At 33.4% G+C, this 21,804-nt stretch overlaps 1 protein-coding gene across 1 annotated transcript; it reads right to left on the bottom strand.

Annotated features, from left to right (window-relative positions):
- Nucleotides 1–1,033: 1,033 nt before the first annotated feature.
- Nucleotides 1,034–21,376, bottom strand: LOC140431897 (NPC intracellular cholesterol transporter 1 homolog 1b-like; the record flags this gene model as incomplete). The annotated part of the gene is made up of 10 exons (XM_072519766.1): nt 21,233–21,376; nt 20,055–20,248; nt 19,895–19,998; nt 19,686–19,813; nt 14,695–14,807; nt 11,674–11,812; nt 9,604–9,767; nt 6,745–7,009; nt 5,741–5,922; nt 1,034–1,265 (listed from the first exon to the last, which is right to left on the bottom strand). Coding segments are annotated over exons 1-10 (1,665 nt in total), but the record flags the coding sequence as incomplete, so codon positions are not given.
- Between the last annotated feature and the right edge of the window lie 428 nt (nt 21,377–21,804).

Here is a 21,804-nt window from a genome sequence, read left to right as displayed (position 1 = left end):
ACGCGCTATCTCAGAGTTTTAATGGGAAATGATTTGTATTTCGGAGATTTTTATACAAAAAAAAAACTGATTAAAGTGCTACAAACCAAGCAATTTAATAAATTATACGCCATATTGCCGAAAAATATGAAGACACTGTATTGAGACTTCTCCCTCTATCTCAATATCTCAATACAGATATTGAGAATATCTGTATTGAGATATTTTTTGTGTTCAATGCTATAGAGTTAATTTGGAGATAACTAAAACCAAGTATAAGGCGTACAAATACATTTCCTAAATTTAATAGGAAGGTCTTCTTCTTCTTCCTCCTCTTCATAAGCAGTTCCGCCTGTTCATTGGCGGATTAATACAGGAAGATAATTGAGGTAATTAAAAATGAAATATCTAATATTACCAAAGATGATTGGCAGAAAAGAATCACCAAAGCCATCAAAGTTGAAGAACACTATTAGAAGATTGAGCACTTCCACAATAATGATGGAAATAAATTTACTATTTAATTAATTTAATTGTTAATTGTTGTGTTGTGCAATTAATATTTGAACAATTTCAAGTGTAATAATGGTTTTAATAAAGTTTAAAAGTTTAAAAAAGTAAAAAAGTTATTTCTTTTTTGTCGTTCTTTTTTTTGGTATTTTTTGCTTATTTCTTTAAGTTCGTGGTGTTCTTTACTTTTATTACTTTGCATTGTTCTCTTCTCTCCTATTATTGATTATGTTTGGGAATATTACAATGCTTCATCAAAATGAAATTAGCGTTTTTACTACTTTTATCTAACCTCCTCTTTATTCCTCTTTTGACTAAATACAAAAGATTCTTTTTACTTACCATTACCAAATTAACCAAGGAGATAGCATTTCGTGGTGTTCTTTACTTTTATTACTTTGCATTGTTCTCTTCTCTCCTATTATTGATTATGTTTGGGAATATTACAATGCTTCATCAAAATGAAATTAGCGTTTTTACTACTTTTATCTAACCTCGTCTTTATTCCTCTTTTGACTAAATACAAAAGATTCTTTTTACTTACCATTACCAAATTAACCAAGGAGATAGCATTTAATGAAATTCCCCATAAGTACATCAATCCCATCATATGGCAAAGGATCATAATTGCAGTGGAGGTCAGTATAAGCGATTGTAAGATACTGAATCCAGTGAATACAAACGTTGTTCCCAGAATAGTCGCTAGAGATACAGCTAATGACTTTAACGTGTCTTCCCATATAGTCAGGTACTGCTCGAAATATACATAAAATACACTAAAAATAACAAACAGGGATTTGAAATCGTAATATTTTTTATTAAATATAAACTCACACTAGGATTATTCAATGGAAACTTAAAACGGTGGGTATAGTTTTAAAAGAAAAACCATTTATACGTAGTTTAGATGTTATAAACATAAACAGCATTTATTGACTCAATACTTTTCTGTTCAAAGAAGTCGCCGATAAATTTTTTTTTAAGAACTGCACTAATATCGGTGTCTTAACTTGTGTTTCAAGGAGTACGACAGGGTTATGTATTGTCAACATTTCTATTTAATTTCTAGAGTTAAATCGTTTGACAGGAAGCTCTTTTAGAAGCAAACAAAAGAATTGTAATCAACGGCGAGGTTATAAACAATAGTCGATACTGTTTTAGTTACAAGAACAGCATTAAACTGCTAAAAAATATAAATATTTCTTGTAATAATTACGATATAAAAATCCTGCAAGCAAATGTCCAGCAAGCCAAGTATATGGTCTTTAGTAAGAACATGACACAATCAACACGAATTAGTATAAATGGCACTCAATTTAAAAAAGCATCAAACTGCAAGTACTTGCAAACTTTAATAAATGAATTTGGAGACCAAAACGATGAAATAAAAGCGCATATCGAGATTGCCATGGCCACTTTAATAGGATTGAATTCAAATTCTTCTTATCATCAAGAATTAGTTATAGAATTTACTCAAGAGTTGCTTTGTAATAACTAAGACTGGGAATTATACAGTGTGGAAACTACTTATGGAATAAAATTGTTTCTGTCCTTATTTTACAAAATTATAAAAAATACAGGTACCCATCAACTTTTAAATTCAAATTTACGCTTTTTAAAACATAGCATACCATATCGAAGATACAACAAAATAGAATCGATGGTAAGGAAAGAGAAAGGGGTCAAATAAAGAAAATGGAACACATATATGTTTAAAAATCATAAGCAGATGAATTAGTACCAGCAGAAAATAAAGCTAATGTTAAATGAAAGAGGAAAAGAAATCAACATCTAAGACGAATGGAATATTATCCAAAACGACAATTACCAATACAGCAAGGGAAACATTAGGCGAAACCTCGAGAAAAAAAAAACGAGAAATGGATTCACCAAGATTGCCAACAAATAAATAGCAGAAATATAGCTAGGCAGAAATGTCTAGAAAGGAATTCCCGATTGAAAAGAAGGATATATAAAAAAGTAAAAAGGGTTGCAAAGAAAAAAATGTTAAATAGAAAAATGTAACAAATAACAGACTATATTAACAGAAGTACTAGCAAATTTTACAAGGAAACCAAGTGATACACTTAAGGATACGTGACAAGAAAACAGTGTGCAAAAACAAAAACGGGGCAATTATCAGCGAGACAGAAAAACTAATGAAAAGATGGAACGAGCATTTTCAAGAGCTCTTAAATCCAAAAAAAAAACAAAACCAGGAAGAAGAAATAATTCATCACACAACAGAACAACTACTGCAAACAAGACTTCTCTCGTACTCAAGCCACTCCTAAATCCGAATTGAGTATGCTCTAATATTGTGTATATTCTGCTATGTGTTACTCATCGAAAGATCTTTCTTTGTATATATATTCAGGAATTCTACAGTATTCACTGCCTTCCCTCGCTCAACCGTTTCTATATCTCTGTGTTGTCCCATTCTCCATCGTTTAGGCCTCTCTTACTCATGGCGTCGTCTACTTCATTCCTCCAGGATCTTTAAGGTCGTCCTCTTTTCCTCCTTCCTATGGGGCTCCATTCGGTTATTCTCTTTATCCATCTCCTGTCGCTAGTTCTTCTTACACGTCTATACCACTTTAGTCTTTTTTGTTCGAATATATGTTAGTATGAGTAAGTATTTCAGCACTTACTTCATCGGGACCAAGTGCTTTTTGATTTTTTGCCATTTTAATTGCCCATGTAACCTCACTTTCCATTATAGATTGACCTGTTATACTAATCAGTGTATGGTGTTCTACTCTTTTATCTTCAAATAATTCAGAAATGTAGTTTTTCCATTCTTTTACTGTTCACTGATATCTAATACTCAGTGTCCGTTTTTGTTTTCTAAACTTTGGGATAGTAATTTCCGTTTTATTCCGGCGATCTCTTTGAATTTCTTGTGCATATAAAATGTAACGTATTTCTTTTCATATTAAAAATGAAATTGTGTATTCGCATGTCTTATCCTCTGCCTGATTATTGGGAGGATTCTCTTGTATTCGTTTTTATCTTATTTCTGATTTCTCTTTTTTTAAACCATAAGTCTCAGTATTTCTTCTGTCATCCGTGCTTGTTTTCTTCTTGTTTTTACTCCATTTAATTTTGTTTCTTCAATTAATTTAATCGTTCTTCTTGTAATTAATGACCGTTCGGTCTTTAATATATTTTTAATTTACGTCCAGTTTTCCTCAGTACTTTTATTTTTGCTTGATGTCAGCTTTATTTTTCGTTCTAACACACTGCTTATTTTTTGTTTTACGGTATCATTTGACATCTTTTCCTATCAATAGTAACTGTTTTCTTAATATGAAGTCTATTTGGTTACGAACCACACATTCAGCTGTATCTGCTGGTCATCTCCAGATGTAAAGACGACGCTTTGAAAGTTTAAAATCTGTGTTTGTTATTACTAGTTGCTTTTCTTCACAAAAAGATGCGAACATATCTCCTCTTTCAATTCGTATTCCCAGATCATATTTTCTATGATATCTTTTTGTTCTCCTTCGCCAATCTTCGCATTAAAATCTTCCATAACAATATTGAGCTCGTGTTTCCTTGTAGATGCTAACACTTTTTCTAAATAATTAGAAGAAGAAGGCTCTGCAAAAGACCCACAAAAAGTTGTAGCGTCATTAGAAGAAGAAGAAGAAGAAGAAGAAAAATAAACAGAAGAAGAAGTAAAAGAAGAAGAAGAAAAAGCAGTGTCTTCATTTTATAAAATTATTAAAAACACAAGTAGGTACCCGTCAACTTTTAAATTCAAATGTGCGCTTTTAAAATATAAATATAACTGTAAACGTGGTCCACTTAAGTGTAGCATAGTCCATAATGTTTATTTTTAACAAAACACACTGTATATTTTTATGTTTTTAAAAGCTTCTTAACAACCTGATCTCAACGAACTGTATCATCTAGAATCTAATATGTATAATGCAAGGTAAAATTTTGAAGTAATGTATAATTTCCGTCAAGATATAAATTATATAGAAATTTGAAATTAATAATTTATCACGCTTTAAATAACGGTGAACTAAATACAGACATCAAATTTCTAAACTGACTATCACTATATCAGGTTTTGTTAACATATTTTTTCATGAACAGCTAAACGTTTTATACAGTGATGAGTGCCTTAAGAACCGGGAAAATAACGCAAAAGATAGAAAATATAATACGTTGTGAAATAAAAAGAGATGAAACTAGTAGCGGTGGGAAATTATCGATAGAAACCTATAATTTACATTACACTACATTAGGACTATGGATAGTTTCCCATATTTAGACGTTAGCCTATGAGTTAGTTGACTTCAGACAAAATATTATATGTTTAACGTCGAACATTAACATTTTTTTGATTTTGCATAAAGTAAAAACTGATTAAAGGCAATAAAGTAAATGTAAGTAAAAACAGTTTAATTAGTAGTAATTTTTTAATCCAAAACTAAATTATTGATCAAGAATAATTTCTATTATGATTTGAGACGTCGCATACACTATTGTCAATACAGAATTATTGTAGATTGGTGGTTGATCAAAAGCAACACGTCATACACATTGTTGTACTATGTGTCGCCTGACATTTAGGGGTCGCCTGAAAAATGTATTATATGTTTGCCAAATTTTGGAGTAGGTACGTTTAATTCGTAGAACAATTTTAACATTTGTTTTTAATTTCAGATTTCAGTACTCTACAAATAGATTCTTATGACTTTTGATGTAAAATAATTAGGGAAGCATAGAGAGAATAATAATGGCAATTAATATCGAAGACATGTCGTAAATCATCAATTTGCCGATATGCCGAAGTAAAAACTTCGGATGTATGGATTTTTATTAAATTTAAGGACACGAAGAACATTTGAGAGTTGAAGTGACAGATGACGGATGCGGAAAAGAAGAAGATTAGACTATATTATATTAGATATATATATATATATATATATATATATATATATATATATATATATATATATATATATATATATATATATATATATATATATATATTTTCGACACTATGCTGACGCTCACGTTTGTGAAATTTCTTCAAGATCTGCAAGTCTAGGACGGATCAAAACATTAGGGCAATATTTTCAAATTTATTAAAATTTTCTAAATTATTCTTCAAAACTATTATTTATTCCCGAAATTACAAGCAATGCAGTTACGATACACCGACCATTTTATGATTCCATTGAACAAGCCTAGTACAGGCAAAAAGAGAAAATCATACTTAAGTATTAATTACCTGTACGGAAATATTTCAACACCTGGTAGATCCAAAGTCTTTGTTAAATTTTTTGAAATGGCTCTTGCATACTTTAAAGCATCAATGTAGTCCTTTGATTTTTTAAGAACAGTATGGTAACCCATAATGTTCGAGGCAATTATATCGGTATATCCGTTTTCATCAGACAAATAAGTAATGCCCTAGAAGATAAATATTTTTTATTAATAACTATTATTTTAATATATATATATATATATATATATATATATATATATATATATATATATATATATATATATATATATATATATATATATACACTTACTATTATAAGAGGAAACACTTTTTGAAAAGGACCTTCAAACAAAATACTGCATACAGAGACAAAAATTATTGCAATCTAAATAAAATATTAAAAATTATGTTGTTTTTAAACGTGGGATTATGCTTTTACCAGCTCCTACTTTAACGACTGCACATTATGCTATGTATGTCTTGTACAGACCATCCCCCTTTAAAACTGACCATAATTAGTAGTCAAATGGACTAAGGTCTGAGCGGGCTGGCGGCCAATGGTCGTTACTAATAAATTTGGGTACATGATTTTTCAAGCAACTGTTGAGTTGTTCTGGCTTTACGCGCAGGTGCAGAGTTCTGGTCCTTATCCATAATCTATTTTAAAACATAGTCCACTTAAGATAATAATCTCGATAATTTCTCGCCGTTGTTTTAACGTATTTTTCATAAACATATAAAAAAGTGACGTCGTCATAGGACACTCCCCACCAAAGAAGATTTGTAAATATGTTCAAGAATGTGCACAATCGTTGTAAAGCTTGTTCATGTACATGTAGTAGCAGAAAAAGTGAGGTATCTAAATATTCAGAAATACACTCTACGTAATTTCATATCCGTATGTGAGCCGTTTAAAATCCAATTAAAGGATGAATGCGAAAAATTTAGATTAAAACAAAAATATTGTTTAAATAATAAACATAACCTTAAAAACAAAAACTTCTTACGTTAGCGTATGCTGGGTGTCCGGCTTTGGCGCATGATGGATTCGGGTTGTCATTCAAAAAGTGAGGAAGATACTTTCGGTAATAATTGTACTGGCTTAGGCCGCTTTTATTCATTAGACTAAAGTAACAAGGATCGCAGTCTTCAGAGCTGTACGTATGAGGGCAGAAATAATTGGTGTCCTTAAAGTACTTGCAACAGCTTTCCGTTTCACTCCAGTCCTTGAAATCGTCCAACCAAGAGTTGGCCTGGGTTGCTATTCGAGTTCTGAAAAAGCATCCTAGTAAGAAATGTGGTTAAAAATATATGCACAGGTTGGTAATATTTTGACCAGTCAAAATTGCTAACTACAAAATAGCTGCATAAAATGAGCTGAGAATAATAGCCGTATTACATAGCTTTAACAATCTTTTACTATATGTTTTGAAAATCAAAAAGAAGAACAGAAAAAAAGAAAATATCGTTCATTGACCATCTGACCAATGAGTCTATCAAGGAGCGTTTGTCTAGCTGGGTCATTTTGTTATATCGTCATTACATGCCTCAGACGTCCTATCTTAAGATGTTTTACGATATCTGGTTCCTGGTATATTCTATAAAGTTCAAAATTGTTCACTGCTCCATAAATTCGCCTAGTAGGTACTTTTCTTTCGAAACATCCTAACATGCTTTCATTACTTTTTGTTAGAGTCCAGGTGTCTGACCCATATATTAGGACTGGGCGTATTATTGTTTTGTACAGTTTTATTTTTGTATTTCTCGATATAATTGTGGATTTAACGAGGAGATTGAGCCCAAAATAGCATCTGTTGGCCGAGCAAATTCTGCGGTTTATCTCTGCGGTAGTCTTATTTTCATTGTTAAGGAGCGCTCCCAGGTATACAAATTCGTTCACTGCTTTGATGACGTTGTTTTCTATAACAAGTGGTGGTAGGTGTGGTTGCGTGCTTATTTTCATATATTTCGTTTTGTTGATGTTTATTATTAAACCTTTTTTGTAGCTGATTCTTTTAATGCTACATATACACCTCTCGTACAACGTTTTTCGTTTTCCGAACAATATTGATATCATCAGCATAGTTCAGGATTTGCACTGATTTATTATGTATAGAACCAATTCCTGTGACTTGTGATATACGTATTACTTTTTCCACAGCCAGATTAAACAGTATACAGGAGAGAGGGTTTCCCTGGCGCAGCCCGTTATTTGTTTTAAAAGGTTCAAACAGTTTCCCCTGAATTCGTAGTCTACATTCAACCTTTTAAGAGTTTGTAACGTTATAAACGTCACATCTCTATTAATTTATATTTAAATAATTATTTCATTTTAATTTCTTTATTAATTTATTAATTTCTTTATCTTCAGTTTAATTTTTACTATTTTTTATTTATAAAAATAGTTGGCGCCCCATGTTTTTTCTCTTCTTCCTCTGTCTTTATTTTTTTTTTTTTCTCTCTTTCTGTCCCATAGAATAAATATTCGCCCTCTCACTTTTGTTCGGCAGACTATTCTGTTCCGTGTTGACTGACAAGCTAGTTTCATGATATCTATAGCAACATCCTATGACATCTGTGCTAACTTTATTCAGTCTCCCACTTTCTGTCAAAACAACTTTTCTGTAGTGGGATTATTTTTTGCCTCTTTTTGAAATTTATAAAAGAAGGCAAAAATTATTATAAGACTCATTTTTATGGTCTACAAATTCTCTTGGGGTAAGTAATTTCATTGTGATATTTATTCTATAATTCTGACCGCATTTCCAATATTTGTAACCTTACTTTCTTTCGAAAGCACATTTTTTTTCTGATATATACATTAGGACTCTTTAACAGAATTTAACTAAGTAGTAACATATTTCATTTTATCCTTGCCATACGCTATTTGTTTAAATGTAATTTTGTAAGATGGCAAGGAAGTTAAACCTTTCTTTTTGATGTGTTTCTAATGCAAGTTGTATCTTATATTTTACTTTATTTGCATATCAAAGCTTTATTGGCATATCAACAACTTTATTTGGATTTATTGACCAGATCGAATTTATTTATTGGCCATACTGGATTTCGACAGGAATCAGGACATACAGCCACATGTGACTGCAGCTCTCCAGAAGCCACAACTTCTAATTGGAGGACCTAACAGCTAGAACACACAAGCAGCCCATCGAAGCAATAAGTAGCACTTATTAACTGTTAAGCTTTGGCAGGGTTAATTATTGTTTTTTTTTTATTCTTTTAAATATATATGTTTGGTTAAAATTTGTCTTATTTGCTATCAGCTGAGAACTCAGGTTCAATCCCTAGTTTAAGACAAGACGAACTCACTCTTGAGATACTGAGCTAGGCAAGGTATAGACGATAAGCTCCCATGGTTGATTGAGGTATTATTTTTACAATAGTACTTCAATTTTCGTTGGTAGTCTTATCGTTACAAGTTAGTTTTGTTAAGTTACCAACTGATTTGGTATTCTAGCTCTTTCATTGCTTAACATTTTTCTTCTATTCACATAGTCGTAGGCTGCTTTGTAGTCTATAAATATGTGATAAATATCTACGCCAAGTTCCAGTATTTTTTGAACACAGAACATGAACTATTGAAAGAAGCAGAAAATAAAGAAAATAAGACAACAAAACCACTAACAGTAGAAGATGTTGAAAGTGCAACCAAACTGCAGAAAAATAACAAGACCTCTGGATGTGATGGAGTACCCGCAGAATTGATTGAAATTCGGGAGGAAAGGAAATAACGAAACAGACATAAGAGGTTATATACAGAATATGGAAACAGGACAAAATGCCAAACAAGTGGAATAACAAACAGTATTAATATATTAAATAACTGAAATATATCGTATTTTACTTACAAGTCTGGTTGAAGTTTTGCCATGAATATCTGAGTACTAATTGAGTCTGGTGCACAACCCATGCCTCCGCAATATTTATAAGTAATGTTTGAGTTAAAATAGTCGACTTGGCCCTTTGTTACCCAATATACTGGTGGTCCAATCATGAGCAGGTCATTCATGTACTAAAAAATAATAGAATATTACAGTATATATTATTTTTATGGTTATTGATGTGCAAAATATCAGTTTTATATTATTTGTAACACAATCTCCACTTAACTTTTCTCAATGAGTAAAAATTGAATATTGTGTGAATTAACAAACTCTAGAATAGCTTAAAATTTGATAGGTTTAACTCACAATTTATAATACGGTAAAAACTTTCTATCAAAGGAATATTAACTCTGAGATAGCGCGTTTTCGGTCGTTATTTAAGCTTTTAATATCTGAGTCATATTACCGATAACAATGATGAATGGAAATATAAAGGTCTGGACTTAAACTCACAATAACTTTCGCGGACGCAATTGTTTTTGTAGACGACGATTAGAGGTTACTCAAAGTAAGTAATTTCAAAAGAAATTTAACGTTGATGACTGTGCTCTCAATAATGGGCATACAGTACTTACGGCCGGTTCCGAAACGTTATTCAAATCTCCAATCATGTACTTAAGTATCAAATTTGATCAATTGTTAACAAGCGACAGGTTTCCGAAACGAAAATTATGGTAAAATTACGTGATCACCGATTATAGATTATTTGACATACGATTTTACATGGAACTCTGAGATAGCGCGTTAATCGTTTATTATTTCTATACGAATTGTTCTTTATCTTGCTCTAAATTAAGAAAGTAATGTTGCTATTTCATTTTACCATCATTTCTGTTTATGTGTAATCTGCATTCTGAAAATCAACAAACAAACATAACCTAACTAACTAATAATTTTGTGTCGTTCGTTAATGTTTACCAATTTGTCATTTATCATCTTTAATTCTTAAAATGAACCTTTGTAACAATATTTTTGGGTTCTTTCTAAACAATAGCTTTTTATAAAACACCTTAGGTTTATGTATCTTACAACGTAATCAAAGATTTTATTTTATTTACTTACAACCATTGGTACATAACCAAAGATTATAAGATTAATCGTCTAAAAATCTCAGATTACCTGACAAGCTAGTATGACAGAAGTTTGACATAGATAAAACGATAATTAGCGTTTCGGAAACCCAAAATACTTCTGACAGGCTGTTAATCATCGATTATTTGCTTGTTAGATTAGTTAATGTGTGTTATGCGATTGAAGTTTGATCGATGTTTCTGCAACTCAAAATGCATTTAATCGACTGTTAACAGTAGATTACCTAATTTTAATAATGATCAGCCTTTCGGAAACCGGCTGTTAGACTACCTCCTTATTTTTGTATATTAAATCCAATAGAATTGATGTGGGCGCAATTAAAAGGAAATATAGAAACAAAAAATGTGACTCCTAAATTTTCATCGGCTGGTCTCCAATAAATTGCAGAAGAAGTAAAAATCATTACAGCGACAAGTTAAAAAATGTCATTGACACGTAATGGGGGTAAATATACTGCATATTTGCCAACATCAACTAATTTAATTAAACCAACGTCTAATATGGGCTGGCCATGTCCATAGATTCCCTAATAACCGCCTTGCCAAGCTAATATGGGAGGGAGTCCCCACAGGAAGAAGGCACTTAGGACGTCCACGAATGTGATGGAGGGACAATATATGGTCAGATCTAAAAACAATGGGGCTACCCACTGACCCAACTATTATGGACGACCGTTCAAGATTGAAGCTTTTTTATTTTAATTGGAGCTACATTGATAAAACATTGTACGAAAATAATTTACGTAATTTTAAATTTTAAACCATAATACGGTCCTGTTGATCTCTCAGAATATTTGTTCTTCACACAATGTTACCAAGCCTAATTTTGTTATTTTCGGTTTAAATTATCTAGCCGACTTCCGAGTCTACTATACATCAAGAAAAATGAGATAAAGTTTACCTAAATAATATTACTAATTTATCTCTTCAAAAAGTTACTTACTTGGAAATACTTCAATACATGACTACCTTCTGGCATCGAGAGTTGTTGTTCCAGTCCTACTTCTATCATGGGTGAAAGAAGAATTGACACCACAGTCGTTATGGTGAAAAAACATATCACACCAAGTCTAACAGGATATCTAAAATTTAAAATTTTAAAACATAAGTCAATTAAAACATCTTTGTTAGGAGTTCTATCATACGTTTAAGATTAACATGTCAAAATGGCTTTAAAAAACAAATATTGATAACAGAAATATACTTCGTATTCCTAGATTTTAAAGAAGTCCTCACAAAAAATAATAAAACATCGTAAAGCTTGGAAACGAATGGATAAGGAAGATGAAGGTACCAATAGATATAGTAAAAGAGAATAGAAAAGCATAACATATGTAATGAGTGTCTTGACAAAATTTTAGAAAATGATTCCACATGTGTCAAAACTAATAAGATATATATATTTAAGGATTCTACAGTATTCACTGCCTTCCCTCACTCAACCGTTTCCATCTCTCTCTGTTGTTCCATTCTCCATCGTTTAGGCCTCTCTTACTCATGGCGTCGTCTACTTCGTTCCTCCAGGATTTTCGGGGTCGTCCTCTTTTCCTCCTTCCTATGGGGCTCCATTCGGTTATTCTCTTTGTCCATCTGCTGTCGCTAGTTCTTCTTACATGTCCATACCACTTTGGTTTTTTTTTGTTCTATATATGTTAGTATGTCTGTTTCTATTGATGTTCTTTGCTTTATTTCGTCATTACTTCTCCTATCCATTCTTGTTACTCTGCAGTTTTTCTTGTTTATGATCCAATTTTCAGCCCCATATGTCATAATACTTCGCACTAATGTTTTATAAATCTGCGTTTTTGTCTTCATATTTAGGTGTCTATCCCACCATACTGAGTTAAGTTGTCGGATTACTGTTCTTGTTTGTCCTAATCTTTGTGTAATTTCTTCCTCTGTTGTTGCCTTTCTCGTGATTATAAACCCCAGGTATTTGAATTTATCCTTTCCTTTGATTGTTACGTTGTCATCAATCTGTAGATCTTCTATGTCTTCTTCACTTGTAGATAGGTACTCTGTTTTTGCGAGGTTAATATCTAGGCCAGCCTTGGTATATTCTTCTTGTAGTTTCTTCATTATGTAGCTGAGGTCGTCTTGGTCTTGTGCAATCACTACTTGATCGTCTGCAAAGCTTAACGTATATAGGTATTCGTTCCGTACCGGTACTCCCATGTCTTCACATTTTCTTTTCCATGTGGTCAAGGCTTTCTCTAAGTATATTTTGAATAGGGTTGGAGATGTGGAACAACCCTGCAGGAGCCCTTTTGTTGTGGTGAAGTCTCCTATGATTCTTGTTCTCATTTTAATGGACACTTTATTTTCTTTATACGGAGCTTTTGTAGCTTCTATGAGTTCCGTCTGTATTTCTAATTTGTACATTGCCTCCCATAGTTCTGACCTTGGTACAGAGTCATACGCCTTTCTTAGATCCACAAATGCCAAGTGCATATCTCTATTTTTTTCTTTTTTCTTTTCCAACAGTTGTTCCAGTGTGTATATGTGGTCTATGCATGATCTTCCTGCCGTCAAGCCTGCCTGATCCTCACCGATTTTGCCTTTTATCGCTTGCTATATCTTTTCTCACAGTAATAAGATACTACTAGAAAAAGAGTATGAAGTTGTAAATATATAAAGAAACTTGAGGAGATTACAATAGATATAATAATTGTAAAAAATGTATTTTTTGGTATATGTAACGTAATATATTATGCATATAAATCTAACAATGAACAAGAGATACAACCTGAAAATAATCCAGGTATACGCCTTCACCAACGATTACAAGACGAACCTGTTTGTCACCTCGGGGGAACAAATAAGGGTCTAACCACCTTCTGTTGTCTCCGGGTGCTCTGTAGATGGCTTCGAATATACTGTCAAGAGCTCCTCTACTTAAGTCCATTTTCGGGTTATGGACTTGGAAAATATTTATCTTCGGTGTCTTGCCTTGAAAAAGGCAAGATATTTCTTACATGATAATTACAAAACAAAGATGATAAACAGTTGCAAACTCATATTTTGGAATCCATCAAACCAGCCAAAAGCATACGTAAAAAATATAGCCGAAACTCTACAAAGTAATAATCCCAAACCTGTAAGTATCGAGGATCACAATTATATTTGCAAATTTTGCAAAAAAAAATGAAACTAAAAGCGAAAAGATTATCAAAAATACAAAATTTCTAATGGAAATGCGACCAAACTTAAGCCAAAAAGGGGAACAAAAAAAATATAGTAAACTAAATAAAACAATTTCAGCAGAAATTAGAAATGATCTAAGAAGATATAATACTAATGTCATTACTCAAACAGTAGAAGAGAACAAAGCTTAAAATTATGAAAAGAAAACCCACCTAAAATAAAAAACACGTATACAAAATGAGAGGCAAAGACGGAACACCAACAACCACATAACAAAGATAAGAAGGTTCAAGAGGTAATCAAAAGAATCATGACTCTAAAGTGGGCAGCTGACTTTGGGAGAACACAAGATGGACGGTAAATAAGGCTAATCATGGAATGAAGGCTCAGAAGCCGTAAAACAAGTGGAAGACGAACACCGACTAGATGGACAGTTGTCTTGAAAAGAGTAACGAGAAACTAGCTACAAGCTGTCATCATTAGGTGAAAGAGAAGAGACTAGGGGAGGCCTATGTCCAGCAGTTGACGCGATTGAGTGAATAACAATGGTAATCATATAATGTAATACAATTTTTTAGTTACGTAAAAAATAATGTGACATGTAAGTTTTTTCATGCTGTTCTCAATACGTTGTCACACCTTGTGTGTTGTATTAGAGTAATTTTGAATTACTAGCTAATAATAAATTTGCAATACAATTATTACAAAGTATACTATAAGTACGCTTTTCCGCAGAAAAATGAAGATATAATGAGAAATGAATTAAAGTGAAGATGGAAATGGAATACGATAAAAAATAAATAAATAATTTATTACTTACTTCATTATAATAGGTGTAACACGATCCTTCCATACGTTATACAAAAACTCTTTAGATTCTAAAGTAGCATCTTTCTTAACTCTAATGCAGTATGCCAGATCTAACCGATTAGCCTTAAAACAATTGAATATATCAAAATTGAATTGAAAAACTAAAATTATTAATTACCTACATTATGTTTCATACATTAATAATTTATTGACGATAAGGTAATGTCGTCTTTTTTTGGAACAACAACAAATTAATTAAAAATAGAAGGAATTTTTCGGCGTTGGTATTATAAACAACAATCGGTCGGTTTTAATCCGAAAAGGTCCTAACATCAAATCAAAACTCATTAAAGTAAATATTTTCTTCCATCCAGGGGTCATCTATTTTACCTATATTTTATCTATTAAAAATAGTAAGTGATATTTCATAAAAACTCTGCCCTAGAACATAAAAAGAAGAGAAGATTTGCCAAAATACCAGGCTACTAATGGAGGATAGAAGAGAAATGAGAAGCGGGACGGAAAGTTAAGCCGATAAATAAAGAAATATCTAAAGCTGTTAGACAAGATATTCGAAAATACATTCAAGAAAAAATCGAACATACCATTGAGAATAAGAGAAGTATGAAAATATTGAGAAAAAGACTAAGAACGGGGACAAGGTAGATAATAAAGATTAAAGATAGAAATGGTCATCTTACAACCAACAGAGAGTAAACCCTTAAAATAGTTGAAGACTTCTACAAATTGCTGTACACAAGTCAACACAAAGCAAATAGCAGAAAAGATCAAGTACCAGAAATATTTACAAGGCAAAGGGGCATTGTCAACCAAAGATCAGAACTACTACCGGAAATCACAATAGACGAAATAAAACTAGCCCTAAGAAAAGCTAAGAATAACAAATCTCCAGGCGAAGATTGTGTAGTTACTGATGCAATCAAAATCGGAGGGACTTGCGTACTTAAGAAAATAAAAAACCTTTTTAACATGTACCTTTTGGACAGTAATATACCCGATAAATGGCACATTGCTGAGGTAATTCTATTGTACAAAAAGGGAGATCCCCATGAATTAGAAAACTACAGATCTATAAGTCTTCTTAGTCACCTATAAAAACTCCTTACAAGAATAGTAACGAATCGTCTTGAGAAAAAAAACTTGATTTCTACCAGCCAATAGAGCAAGTGGGATTTCGACCGGATTTGGAACAAATGATCACCCACAGAGCATTAAAACGGTAATAGAAAAGACTATCGAATACAATCGACCATTCGTTCTGGCTTTTGTAGATTTCCATAAAGCCTTTGATACGATAGAATTTGATAAAATCCTGGAAGCACTACAAGCATGCCGCATTAATTACCGATATAAATACCGTCAATTTACAATACATACAAGAACGCAACTATGTCGGTGAACCTACATAAAACCACGGATCATATCCTAATCGGCAGAGGAGTCCGACAGGGTGATACCTTATGGCTTAAACTGTTTACCGCAGTACTAAAATATTCTTGTAAAAAACTTAACTGGGAAAAGAACGGCCTGAGCATTGACGGTGATATAGTTTTGTTTTCGGACAACCTCAAGGAGATATATACAATGCTACATGAACTTCAGTTAGTGTGTCCCAGTGTGGGTCTTAAAATAAACATCTCCAAAACAAAATTCATGACAAACTTAGTACCTAGGGGAAATATCACTATTGGAGACAACGAAGTAGAGCTAGTGGAAAAATAAATATACCTTGGACACGAAATAAAGATCACAAGAGCAAAACAAGCATGCGAATTACGTAGAAGTATAAACCTGGCATGAGCAGCCTATGGAAAACTCAAAGATATCTTTAAAAGCGATATACCAATTCCTTTAAAAAGTAAAACATTTGACCAATGTGTGTTGCCTGTGATGACCTATGATGCTGAAACTTTGACATTGACAGCTACAACTTCTAAAACGCTGCAAATATCATCATCATCATCATCTTGGTGCTACAGCACTTGGAGGGCCTCGACCTTCTCAAGCTTTCTACGCAATTCTGTTTTGTCCCTCGCTTGCATTTTCCAGTTGCCGACTCCGATCTTCTCAGCATCTTGTGTTACCCCGTCCATCCACCTCAGCTTTGGTCTACCCCGTCTTCTCATTCCTACGGGTTGCGCTGTTAGAATCTTTTTTATCAGGTTTGACTCAGAGGCCCGGGCTACATGTCCTGCCCACTGCAGGCGATTTCGCTTAATTATAGTGGTAATATCTTTACCACTAAACGTATGCTTGTAGATATTCTGCAGTTCAAAGTTATATCTACGACTCCATATTCCGTTCTCACAGACCACTCCGAATATCTTGCGTAGCACCTTTCTTTCAAAAATGGATAGAGCGGATTCATCTGTTTTCGTTAGCGTCCATGCCTCTGATCCATATGTGAGAACGGGGACTATCAGTGTTCTATACAGCCTTATACGAGTTTTTTGCGACAGACGTTTGTTAGCTAGACTAGTAGAAGTACTTTGATAGACCATGATAACACCTGTTTGCAATTATTATTTATTCGCCTTTTTATTTCATCAGATGTGTTATTATTGGGGTTAACCGATGTCCCTAGATATATGAACTCTTTGACTGCTTCGAAGTTTTGGTCATTGATGATTAAATTTGTGTCAACATTTCCAGCTCTTGTGTTTGTGTTAGTCGCCATGAATTTGGTTTTATTTTGATTTATCTGTAACCCCATTCGTTCTGCTGCTGCTACTAGCTCGGTTAGGATTTCCGCAGTTCTCACCCTAGTTCTTTTTATAATGTCCACGTCGTCTGCATATGCTAGAATTTGGACTGATCTATTAAATATTGTCCCCCTGCTATCTAAATTAGCGTCTACTCTGAGATAGCGCGTGACGACATTAAAAAGCTGACACGCCAGCGCATCTCCCTGCCTTAACCCTCTATGTATTCGAAATGGGGTTGACGAGTCGTTTTGAATTTTTACTACTGATAGCATCTTCGCCATTGTCACTTTTATCAAACATATGAGCTTTTTGGAATTCCTAACTCACTCATAGCGTTGTAAAGACTTGGTCTTAAGACACTGTCATATGCCGCTTTAAAATCGAAAAAAATATGATACATATCTATGTTAAACTCTTGCGCTTTTTCGAGGATCTGTCGTAGTGTAAAGATCTGGTTAATGGTTAAACGTCCACGCCTGAATCCTGCCTAATATTCTCCTAGAAACATTTCAGTATAAGGCTTTAATCTCTCGTGCAAAATATTTGACAATATCTTGTATGCTGTATTTAGGAGAGTTATTCCGCGGTAATTATTACATTCCAGTTGGTTTCCCTTTTTGTGTAACGGGCAAATTAAGCCTAAGCTCCATTCTTCAGGCATTTGCTCCTCAGACCAAATTCTACAAACAATTTCTAGCATCACCTTGGTGAGCTGCTCTCCACCGTGCTCAAATAACTCTGCTGGGATGCCATCGCTACCTGGGGACCTATGGTTCCTTAGCTTTTCTATAGATATTTTCACTTCATCTACCGAGGGGGGTTCCACGAGTTCCTCATTTCGGTATTCTAGCTCTATATTGTTAGTAGGTTCCCCTTCCAGCAACTCTCGAAAGTGCTCTACCCATCGTAAAAGGATATCCTCTTTGTTGGTAAGTAAGTTACCTTCCTTATCATTACAATAGTTGATTCTTGGTTTGAATTCTTTTCTAATAATATTTATTTGATGATAGAACTTTCTTGTTTCTCCGTGACTCATATGGCTTTCAAGCCGTTCTAGTATGTCATTTTCCGAGTCTCGTTTCTTTTTTCAGTGTATGCGTTTTTCCTCTCTCCTTAAGTTTTTGTATCTATCTATTGTTGTTCTAGTTTTTCGTTGTTGCATGGTCCTAAATGCCCCGTTCTTCTCATCTGTTATTTTTTTGCAGTCTTGGTCGAACCAGTCGTTTCTTTCTTGAGTTCGGTATATTCCCAATGTGCTTTCGGCTGCTAATTTCAGAGCCTCCTTGCAGTTGTTCCACATTTCCGTGCTTGACTGGTCGACTGCCCAGGTGTGTTCTAGGGTTTCTTTTATATGTGACTGGAACTGTTTCTCTTTGTTTTCATTTTTTAGCATATGTAAATTATATTTTACTTGTCTAGTGCCCCTTTCTTTCTTGGCATTGGAAATTCTTTGTCGTAACTTGGCCCTTACCATGAAATGGTCTGAGTCAATATTTGCGCCTCTGTAACTTCTTACGTCCATTAGGTTTGTAAAGTGCCTTCTGTCAATTATAACAGGGTCAATTTGATTTGTGGTGTGTCTATTTGGTGATATCTAAGTTGCTTTATGGATATTCTTATCATTAAAACATGTACTTCCAACAATTAAATATTTGCAAATATTTAAAACGCTGCAAATAGCTCACAGGAAAATGTAAAGGTCAATGCTGAGTATATCGCTTCGTGACCGAGTTTGAAATGAAGACTTAAGTTGAAGAATAGGAGTTACCGATTTAATTTCCCGAATTGCAACACTGAAATTGAACTGGTCCGGATACGTCGCCAGAATCAGTGATGAAAGGTGGACGAAGAGATTGCTTTTGTCAATTGTGCTCAAGATAGAGCACAATGGACAAAAATTAGGAAGGCCTATGTCCAGCAGTAAACGCAAAAGACTGGGTAATGATGATGATAGTACAAATGATCACCTAAGTTGTCTCAAAATAAATACAAAAGAAGTGGAGCTAAACTGTAATTCTTAGAAGAACAAACGTAAAGTAAGAAAACTTGATGGACTAGACGTTTGGGTAAATAATAAACAAAGCTGAAGTGTATAATAACACTAAAAATGCTTTGAACAGTTGATCAAGTGTGAATTATGTTTTATTATATTAGTCTATTAAATAGACTAAAAATGTGAAAACTAGTAAAAAATAGTCCAGTAGTCGTGTATGCTGAAGATACTAGATAAAGATAATAATGGTACTTATGATGATGTTACTAATATAAATTTTACCTCATATCGCTGTTCATCCAAAGCCAATAGAGCCACAAACGCTGTTATTTGTAATATAAAATCAAATAGAACTGCCACAGTGGCATACAGTGCAAAGGTGTGAACTGCAGGCATGTTAGACAAAGTACCTAAAATGTTAACACAAATATTATTGATAATACAATTCTCAGTTTTTTGTGAAAAGTGTCACTATAAACTAAATATATTACCTATTGCAAAACAAAATATCTCGGAAGAGCTAGTAAGCAAAATACTCGGTCCAACCTGGGCCATCGTCTCCGCTATATTTTCTGGAATGCTCTTGTTTGGGTCTCTAAAAAGTCATCACATTATTACCTTAAAACTTCCCAAAGAACTTAGATTAATTACCTTTCTTTTCTTTGGTGAGTTTGCACTATAATAAAAATGTTATCTACTCCTACAGCTAGTACCAAAAACGGAATAACTTCAATGGTTAACATTGTGGTAACTATCTTAAGATAACCACCTAATCCAACGGCGCAACCTACTGAGCTGAAGACGATTATTATGCCTCCAAGACCAAGAGAGAATTTGGATTCAAGCTAAAAAATTGTAAAGATTTTAAAGAGAAAGTTTCTTAAAGTTGAGATTTGTGAGAGAGATTTTTTGAAAACCATTTCCTCCCCATAAAGTTATTTTACAAATATTATTGCTACAAATATTATTCATACAGCAAAAGTTGTCGAAGAATAAAAAATGTCAAGCAAAAGGTGTGATGGTAATGCTTCACTTCCTAAATTTTATTGACTTCTACACTGATCTGTCCTTAGATTAATGAAAACGGATTGTTTTATTAATCTAAGGATTTGCCTATCACAATCTTATAGCTAAATGTCCTTTGTCTACATAGATTTCAATATCTATTTGTACATAAGTATTTTATGGGCAATTGCCGGTGTTGACTCTCTTGAATTCTGTTAATAATTATTCTCAACAAAAAATTGATGATTTCGGTTATAGTTTCAAAGAAAATACTTTTTCTGACAGGTATTCTCAAGTTAATTTCTTGTATTCAAATGAACTATCCTCCAATAAAGTCGTCCCAGCAATGCATCTTCAAAACATTGATAATATCATTTTAAAGTCCTCTACTTTAATATATGTGTGTGCTTTTTAACCCTTTCAGCCATGTTGGGTATAATTGTTTAATTTTAATGCATTATAATTCTACAGGAATATGTAACCTAAACCAGCTTAAAGAAATTTACATTCTATAAGTATTATACTTCTGCATTTTGGACCCAGATGCGCATGGTTGGTTTTATTCTAAAAGAAAATTAATGTCAAAAGCAATATGGCGGTAAGTACATTGTTCGTAAGAGGTAAGTGTGTTTGTCTCTTCAAATATCAGTTTGAATAAAAGTCAATCGCGGTTTATATTTCAGTGCAATGTTGAAAGTATATATATCCATATGACCTTTACACATTGCAGTTTTGCATTAAAAAAATAATGATAATAACAATAATAAATAAGAAAACACAAACATAGAACATTAAAAATAAAAATTATTAAAGTCGAAGGTTACAGCCTCGAAGCCAATCTCTTGCCTTGGGAGTGAGTTGGTGGATTTCTTGAAGACTGCCAACGAACTTGGTGGCTGAGCACCCAAAGACGATGTGGTTAATTGTTTGTTCAACAGCGCTGCATTTGTCACATCCCGGACTGGCATTTATACCCTACTGGTTCAGAGACTACAAACTCCATGATCAACTCGTATTCTATTAAGGTTATACCATTCACGACGAGGAAGAGAAAAGCCGTCTGTTTTAATTGTAGGGTTTTCTATGAGATTAGCATTTCTGATATCTGGATTCCATTAGCCCGACCAGTACTCCTCAGTAGTGAAATCAGCCAATCTTGTAGTAGTTCTAGTAGGTGAATGTCTGGATTTTAGTCTTAACCCTCTTTGGTCTAGCTCAGCGATGTCTGTATTTATCGGTAGTGTTGGGAGTATCGTCTTGTTGCTGGTGGAGCGATGTTGCTTAAAACTGGAAGCCATTGGGTTGGTGTGGGCTTTATAGTTTCCGTTATGTGCCTCATTGTTTGATTTAACTGGGTATCTATGACGTTTGTGTGATTACTGTTTAGCCAGAGAGG

Source organism: Diabrotica undecimpunctata, unplaced genomic scaffold, assembly GCF_040954645.1.
Source record: "Diabrotica undecimpunctata isolate CICGRU unplaced genomic scaffold, icDiaUnde3 ctg00002218.1, whole genome shotgun sequence".
NCBI lineage: Eukaryota > Metazoa > Arthropoda > Insecta > Coleoptera > Chrysomelidae > Diabrotica > Diabrotica undecimpunctata.
Note: the sequence above shows the minus strand (reverse complement) of the source record. Positions and strands in the feature narration are given on the sequence as shown.